The sequence below is a fragment of the Chaetura pelagica genome, unplaced genomic scaffold, assembly GCF_000747805.2.
Source record: "Chaetura pelagica isolate M959 unplaced genomic scaffold, ChaPel_1.0 scaffold116, whole genome shotgun sequence".
Lineage (NCBI taxonomy): Eukaryota > Metazoa > Chordata > Aves > Apodiformes > Apodidae > Chaetura > Chaetura pelagica.
This window is the reverse complement of record NW_009953655.1, coordinates 2981309-2990173: the sequence shown is the minus strand read 5'-3', so window position 1 is coordinate 2990173 and position 8865 is coordinate 2981309. Positions and strand designations below refer to the sequence as shown.

At 52.5% G+C, this 8865-nt stretch overlaps 1 protein-coding gene across 1 annotated transcript in view; it reads right to left on the bottom strand.

Annotated features, from left to right (window-relative positions):
* Positions 1 to 651: 651 nt before the first annotated feature.
* The window catches only part of NAT8L (N-acetyltransferase 8-like (GCN5-related, putative)), a 27855-nt gene continuing 19641 nt past the window's right edge, over positions 652 to 8865 (bottom strand). Inside the window, 1 exon segment of the mRNA XM_010000243.1 lies at positions 652 to 1049. Within this exon segment, the coding sequence (XP_009998545.1) occupies positions 682 to 1049 (368 nt within the window). The 3' untranslated portion in view covers positions 652 to 681.

The window sequence follows — 8865 nt, the reverse complement described above, 5'->3', positions numbered from 1 at the left end:
TGGGTTTGGATCTTCACACTATGGTACAACGGGGCTCAGCGTCCGGCCGCCCCCAGCCCCTGCTGGCGGAGGGAGGAGGGCAGGGATGGAGCCGCGGCTGCCGGATGCACCCGGGGTCTCTCGAGACATTTGGCAGGACGAGGCACATCCACATGGGAGCTTCTTCATGCATTGCAGCAAGCGGGGTGGGGCCGGGGGGCTGCCCTGTGCCCCCCACCTCTTCTTTGAGACCTACTGACCAGTAAATAAAGGGCAGGACGAAGGCGTATTCTACTTACTGGTGCGTGGCAATACTGAGAACTGCATCCAAGGAATACTTCTGCGCTATCGTGAATGCGTCGCTACGTGACCTCACGTCTGGAAAAGGAGAGGACTATGTACACTGGGAGCAAGGGGTGGAATTTTGCAGTTGCAGTTTCTGTGCTTTACGGAGGTACCTGGAAGGAGGGGCCTGGGGCTCCCAGCACCACCACCCACAGCATGCGAGGAAGGAGCGCTGCTCTGCCGGCCCGTCGAGCTGCACGGAGCAAACCAAGAGGTGATAGGAGGGAACAACAACTCAACCCAAAATTGGCAAATCAACAGTGATGAGAAATAGAAGGGAAATTTATTCTTTTTGAAGGGGGAGAAGGGGAAAAAAAAATATTTTTTTCATTTGGTTGGTTGGGTGGTTTTTTTTTTTCATTCTTCCCGCAGCTGCAGGCGGTAGCGGTGGTAGCGGAGCTGGAAAAACATTCTCTCCAGTAAGGAGCGTGTCATGCCTGGCAGGGCGTAATGTTCAACAACACCCACGTGCTTGAAGCCCAAGGACTCGTAGAGCTTGTGGGCTGCCATCTTCACGGCCGTGGTTCCCAGCACGACAGAGGAGTAGTTGTTGAGCACAGCAAACTCCAGCACCTTGCGGCCCAGGGCCTTGGCGATCCCTTTGCCGCGGTAGTTGGAGTCGACGGACATGCGGAGCAGCTCCACTGTGTTGTCCTCCTCGTTGCCCCGCGCTGCCACAATCCCCACCACGTTGCCGTCCAGGACGGCGACCCAGAAACAGGAGCCTGTGGGAGATAAAGCAGCACATGTAGCTTCCGGCCACCTCGGACGGGCAGCACGGGCCAGGCACCCGCTCACAAACGCGCCGATGGGAGCCAGGCCTGGGGACAGAAATCACCTCTCTGCCACGTGTGGGGACTAAGGACCTCCATAAATAAGGATGAAGCTTTCTTTTCCCTTAACGCTGTGAAGGGAATGTTGTTTCCCGAAGGAAAACACACAGGATAAGCTGCTGTGAACCAAAACGTGAGATTCCTAGGGAACAAGTGCCGAAGTGCACTCGGCTCCCGTCGCAGACAGATGATGATCCTCAGCTCCTGGTGGCACACCAGGGGTAACTTCCGACCCAGACACAGTCACCTTCTCCTGCCCTACCACTAAATTAACTGCAGTGAGTCCCAGATCCTCCCCAGCACAGCACAACCCATCTTTGCTTGTTGCATCCAACCCTGGGAGCTGGTAGTGAAGGCAGACCCTTGGATGCCTTGCTTGTCAAACTCCTCTACTAGAGCTACCCCTTCCTGAGGGCCTCGCTGCCAGAACAACCCCCCTGCTGTGTAGGCAGTGCATGACTGGGCTCATCAGCTGAGAGACATCAACGTGCCCTGGACAGCATAAGGACCTGGCCTCCTGCAGCATCCTCCTGCCACCCCCTTCTCTGACCCCTGAGGCCTGGTGTGTTTCTAACCTGTCCTCAGTGCATCCTGCTCTTGCAGACTGCAGAGGCTCAGTGCAGGACTTGCCTAAGATATTTTCAGACAGAAAATACAAACTGGGCAGCAAGCAACTAGGAAGACAAAAGCCAGCGAAGCACCAACTGGGGAAAATGCCACACACATCCCCCAGAAATAGCATCTCCTGTGCATAGCCAAGATCAGGCACACCCACCCTTCTTCCCCACAGTTTGGAGTGCCCATGGCCAGACCCCCCTTGCTTTGGAGCTGCTGCTCTGTCTCTGCTGGCATGTGCCAGGTGAGAGCATCTCGTGAGCTGGAAACATGATGCTCAAGCAACTCAGGCTAAAACCATGTTGAGTTTCACTGAGCAAAACCAGCCCATCCTTACCTGTGTGCCAGCACCCGTTAGCACTGCTCCTGAAATGAGGACATGGCTTCCTGAACCGTTTGGGGTGCAGGGAGTCAAGCACTGCTGCTCTACAATGGGGCTGAAGGCTTGATGGGGCAGATGCTGCCTCCAGGAGGCCAAAGCAAAACCCATCTACCCAAAGCCCAGCAGCCTGAAGGGCACTGGGCAGGGCTCAGGGTGAGCTCCCCAGGGTCCCAAGTGCTCCAGCCACAGCCCCAGTTACAAAGCTCAAATAAAACTGGACCAGGCTGGAGAGAGGTACCAGTATCATCCCCTCCCACTGCTCCCACTGCCCAACAAACATTAAGGCTGAAGCAGTTGGAAACTGCCATGGCTTGGGAGTGTTGCAGCATCACTGCCCCCACCAGCAAGGGGACCTCAACAAAAATAAATTTCAAGTAACTAATTACTCAGGTCTTAACTAAAGATCATGACAGAAAATCCTGGTGAAGGAAAAGTGTCTTCAGCTGAACTGCAAAGACCAATGTTGTCAACAGGAGACAACAGTGACCTTAGCTGGGGTATTGCTTAATTAACACCCAAGAAAGCAGCAATTACATGATGGCAGCTAACGAGGGGCACTGACAGGCCTCTTGGCAAGAAGGAAAGTGCTGACTTCCAGTGCTCAGGAAGATCATGGCTTCACCCAGAGGAAGATGAGCCTGATGCAGGAGAATCCCCTGCTTGCTCTGACCTGCTGCAGGCCACAGTGTGGCCACCTCCTTCCCCAGTGCCAAGCAGAAGCAAGCCTGACTGGGGCAGCAGCTCCACCTTCAGCAGCAGCTCTGCCAGCTGCCCCAACCCAAACACAGGGCACTGACCAGGGGTGGGTGCTGAGGGGCACAGCCCTGCCCCTGCTGCAAACGGCGGGGAAGAAGGATGCAGCTCAGAGACCTTCACTGCAGGTCGGAGGTGCCCCTGGCTCATGCCTGTGGGACAAATGCACTTTGAGACTCAGTGAGGCCACTGGAAAGAGACAGCCAAGGTCTTCCACGCTTCCTCACAGCACAGCCCAGCTGCTGAGGAAAAGCTGGATGCAAATGAAGCGCAGGGAACCAGCCCAGGTTCAACCCAGCCTGTCCCCACCTTCGGAGTGATGCGCAGCTCCAGGAAGGCTCACTTCTGTCCCTGCTGTGATCAAGTCATTACACTGCCACTATCTAGGTCAACAGCTAATTTTTAAAACACCGGGACCCATCTTGACCCATTTATTGGGAGCAGTTAAAACATCTCTCCTCTGCTGCCACATTGACAGTGCAGCTTGTTCCCCTGCACTCGCCTGGATCTCAACATCTAATTTATTCAGACACAACCCCAGATGAAGCCCTGGGAACACAGCAGCCACCTTCCCTCTGAATACAAATGGCAGGGCTGAGAGCTCACAGCTCTCTGCTCACGGTTTGTAACCCACTCATCAGATGGTGGTTTTGCCCTGTGCACCCCCCAGCCCACCCATCACAAGCACAGCACAGGACTGGGGCCAGGGTGATCCTCACCCCTACAGCCACCTACTTCAGCTCCTGCAGCATAGCCCAAAAAGGCACTTGAACAGTCCCCTCGTGTCCAGGGAGCAGAGCTGGGATGCTGCCCCAGGGAACCATGGTCTTGTCCTCAGCACCCTCCTTGTCCTGAGGCAGCCCCAAAAAGTGCCACAAGTGGCTGGCCAAGTTCACCAAGCTGCACAGCCACGGCCCCAATATCCAGCCTTGCACAAAGCAATTCCTCCTGGAGTTGTCAGAGATACCAATCTAGGTTTCTCTCAGCCAGAGATGATGTGATTGCTTTAGCAAGCGCCTCTCCTCTGTGCCCACCAAGCCCAAGAGGCTGCTCATCTCACTCAGCAACCCTTCCCACATTTGTAACATGGCACATTTCCAGTATTTTTGACTGTTCTGCCTTTTTAAACCCCTAATCTGAAGATGACCACAAGGCCGTTCACATCCCCAGCCCTGCTCTGACCGCTCTCCAGGACAGAGGCCATCCCCTCACACCCATCCATCCCAGCAGGGACCAGCCCAGTTGCAACCAGCATGATGGCAAGCCCACATTTTGGATTAGTTTTTAACTTACAACTTTAAAGCTTAATTATAATGATCTTGAGTTCAGCATGAAAAGAAATAGTATTGGCACATCTCCCAGCGTGTTGTGCACACAATGCTTGCAATTAGCAGCAGACAGGACGCATCTGCTCAGACAATGCGTTGTATTCTGCTCTCATCTACACCAGCTCCATCAATCCCCAAGACTTTCACTCTGCTGCCCACCCCAGGTCTGCACCTGCTCTGAGAATCACCAGTCCCCAGATCCTTCAGCTTGCTAAAGACACCTCAAGTTTCCAAAGGTGGCTACAATCCACCTGCTGGACTGTCAAATCCCTCCCCTCCAGGGAGCTGTGCCCATTCAGATGGGTATTTGCTACTAAAAGCTGCTCAGGGGTTCCACCACATACTGTTGACCTTGGCCTGAGACATTCTCTCCTGTGGGCAAACCCTCTATTTTCAGAGCAAGAACCCTGAAGGCCTTTGGCTTGCTGTTTGCCTGAACTCCCCATGTTTTCAGCAATCCTAGCCACCTGCAGCTCCTCACCATATCTATCCCCTCTCCCAGCAGCACCTACTCTGGAGTGGAATGGAAGAACCCTGAGAAAACCACCCCACGTTGCCATGCCCCAGGGATGGTGGGGTCTCTTTCTATCTTTTCTGGACCAAAAGGATTGACTCAGAGTCTGTATTGTTTTTGTACTTTTTCATTCCTAGGATGAAATAAAATTAACTTCATCTCACCTGCCAGTAACAAGCAGCAGCCTTGTTGTTTGCAGTGCTATTAATAGCAGGAGCTGCTGCTTTACTCTCTCACACCACTATCTGAAAATAATCACTGCTGCAATGATACACACAAACCCTCATGGCTACAACTCTCCCTGCCCTTCGTATACTCCTCTCATGGCAGGGTCTTTGTCTCTGCCTTCACTCTTATCTGTCTCCACCCTCTGAGGTCCCCTTGTCACTCATCACTATGGACATCCTAAACCTTTCCAGCTCACCCGGCCCTAAAGCTCCTCTAGTGGTTTTTGACCCTGCAAGAAAACTCACTCTAAGGTCTATACTTCATGGACACTGCATTTAACTCCAGCTGCCCTGTCAACACCACTCTGAAGTACTGGAGGTGCCTACTGGAGCATTAGCTATTTCCAGCCAAACACCAAGCCTCTTTGCAACATTGTCCCTTGCCTCCCAATCCAACCCAAACCCTGCAGGCTGCCAATGGCCAAAGGCAAGGAGAAACAGCCATGGAAAGTCCACCATCATTCTGCTGAGCTCTCTCCATGCCCTCAGCCAGCTGCCTCATCACAGAGAGTCTCGACTTCAAGAACTCAAAGGCAAAAGCAGTAAGAAAGAAATTAATTGTTTATGATGAGGGTGGTGAGACACTGGAACAGGCTTCCCAGAAGAAGCTGTGTGTGCTCCATCTTTGGAGATGATCAAGGTCAGGCTGGATGGGGCTTTGAGCAACCTGATCTATTGAAATATGTTCCTGCCCATGGCAGGAGGGTTGGACCAGATGACCTTTAAAGGTCTCTTCCAACACAAATCATTCTGTGAAAACAAAAATTTGGGATGCAGACATCTATGAAAAAGGCACAAAACAGCTGTGATGTGATAACAAAGATGATTTTGGGTTGTTCATGCATCACAGATTTGGTGAAGTTGCCCTGGTTCCTCCAGCACCTCAACAGCAGTCAGCCTGGGAGCCCAGCTCAGCAGTGGGTTTTAAGGTAAGAAAGTTGAGCTCCAGAGGGTAATGCCTTTCCCTGGAAAGACCCACCCAAGGTATCTCCATCTTTCCTTGAAATTAAATACCTAGCATAACAAGATGCAAGTAGTTCTATTTTAGCTTTCCGTCCTTGTCCATGTTTTTTTATGACTCAGCAACATCCTTCCATACTCTGGGCAAGAAACTAGATCAACATATCAGCGAGTAACTCAAACCATGTAGCTGCCCACCAACACAGACTTCCCCACTAGAAAGCCTCCTGCTCATACAGGACCATCATTTAAGATGTATCTTGCTTACCAGACACAGAAACAGCTGCTTTAATAGTGAATTTACTAAAAGAAACGCACAGAACAACTCGGCTGGGTCAGATGTGGCTCCTCTGTTGGTAGCACCCAGGGCCTGAAAGCACAGGCAATGGTAGTGTCTTTCTGCCTGAAATTTAAGGAAGATTCCCAGCTTCTAAGGACCAAAAGAGTGTTCTTTTAATCTGCCCACCTATCCCTGCAGCACAGGCTGCCCTCAGGCTCCACACACTGCTGCTGGCCCCTGCCCTGAGGACTTCCCCAGATGGGTGGCATTGTGCTTGCCCCTCTTTCTCCACCCAGAGCACCCACTGCCCAAGGAGGACATGCTGGGCAATCCCTCAGCTGTGCTTCAAGCCTCCTCTCTCACGCTCCTTCACTGTCATGAGCTGCACAGCTCTCCCCCACACAGCCAGTGAGGATGGTGGGTGAAAATAAATCCATTTATTTTTGCTGCAAATTCTTCTACACCCTCTGGTGAATAAAAGGCCAGTGGGTGGATGGGTGGAAAGACTGGAGCCTAGAGCAATAGCAGAGAGCACTGCTAGAAGAGAGGGGGAAAATGAGACACCAGCCTTCCTCACCAGCACAAGTCCTGCATGATTGTCTCTAGCAGCCTCCCACAGCTTTCCCAAGTCCCAAACCCCAGAATGTAGCTGTGTGCATTGCTCTGATAAAGCAGTGCCCTGCCTGCCAGCTACTTTTAAAATCCATTGTTTTCTAGCAAATTCTAGTACTTCCACAGAAGCAAGCAAAGCTCTGCTGCCCCAAAACATCCTGAACTCACATGCGGGTCCTTCCCTGTATCCGCACTCACAGACCAAGGGGTTCAGGGCTGAGCCAGGTAAAATCCATCCCTCCTTCCATAGGGCTAGAGAGAGGAGAGAGCAGCTCCTGCAGACACCACCAACTGCTGCGGCTTATTTGATGTGGGTGGGGTTGCATCTCTGTGGGAAGGAGTTTTCCTTGGAAGCTCAGCACAGGGCAAGCATGGAAACCTTGCCAGAAGCAGGCCAGCCTTATCCCTCTTCCTTCCAGGGTGGCACTGCAATCTCCTGCAGCTGACCTCTTATTCACTCTTCAAAGGTTATTTGTAAAACAAATTCCAGACAGACATGCAGCTCTCAGGGCAATGTCCCTTCAAGCACAGAATGTGATTTTCAGGTCTGATTTAGCATGTCACAGTGACACAAATGTGAGCAACTCCCCTCCCGGCTCAAAGCTGGCCTGGGCGATGCCCTCAAAACATCATCCAGATGAGGGGACCAATGGAGCTGCTCAACAGCTACCACCACTGCTGGGAACCCACCAGGCTTAGAGCAGAGCCAGCGAGGCATTCCAGGACTGGCCACCCTGAGAAAAGGAAGCTGACATCATGGGAAACACTGGCCAGGCCCCCTGGAATTAAAACTTCAGAACCTGCATCCCTGGCAGAAATGCAATATGGAAGCATGATCTCTGGGAGGGGAAGGAGGCTGCTGACAGGCTGGGTGTGTGTCCTCGGGGTTTTGCTGGGAGGAGCAGCATCTTGCAGAGGGAAAGCACCCCCCTGCAGCCTGGATTTGCCCCCAGGATGCTACAGAGGAGCAGAAGGGGGTGGGGGGGAAACCCCCAAAATCATACTTGTGCTTCCCACAGGATAGGACCCAAACTGCTTGTGTCCCATAGTATACCTACATAAAATCTTCCCAAAACTGACAGGCTTGTTACTCCTAGAGATCCAAATGCCCCCAAACTCTCCCGTGACCTGCTGTGGCACAGCCCAGTGCAACACGACTGGGCAACACCAAGACAGAAATACCAGGACAGAGGAAATGCAACACGCTGCTGCATCATGAAGCTTTAAATATTTGCCCTTGGAGTCACTTGTTCAGCAGCCAGTGCCATGTATTCGTGGGATTTTGGCCAGAGCAGCAGCCCTTTCTGCCATGCAGGGGTGGTCTGAGGGGGAGCAGGGGGTGTCCTGTGCTGGACGGAGTCCTGTGCAATTATTTATTTGTAGACAATCGAGTAAAAAACCCCAAAGTTCAGTGTCTCACTTCTCCTCCTGCCAGCACTATTTATATCCACTGCTTTAGCAAGTGTGTGGCAGCAAGTGGATGAAGTCCCCTGCCCAAAGCTGGCTGTGCCCCAGCAGCATGTTGCTGATGCCATTTAAATCCCTGCCCTTTTAACCTGTCTGGGATGTGAAGAGGGAACAGAGGAACTCAGCACTTGAGGCAACTCTCCCTCCTCCTTCCCTTCCACCCTCAGCAAAAACAGAGTGGACCAGCCAAGTTCCATCAGCAGTGAGGGAGGAGGAGGAGGCTCCTCCAGGAGAGCATGGCTGCCAGGACCTGAAGGCTGCCAGAGGACTTTGGGGCACAGAGGTGGCATGTTGGCTGTCACCCGGCTGCAGACACAGGCAGTTGGGCTGCAGGGACTAACCAAGGACACACAACAGCTGTACCTGCTACTGACTGCAATTCCTCAGCCAGCCAGGACAGGGAGGGATTCATTGCTGTGCTTCTGAGGCACGTTATTAGATCCCTCCTTACCTCCATCCTTCTCCTGGGCTGAATGTCTCTCTCTTTCACACTTCCAGTTCCCCTTGGGTTCAAGCAGGGCTGTGTAACAGCTCCAACAACTTCTGCTAATAACTCTACACTTGACTTCA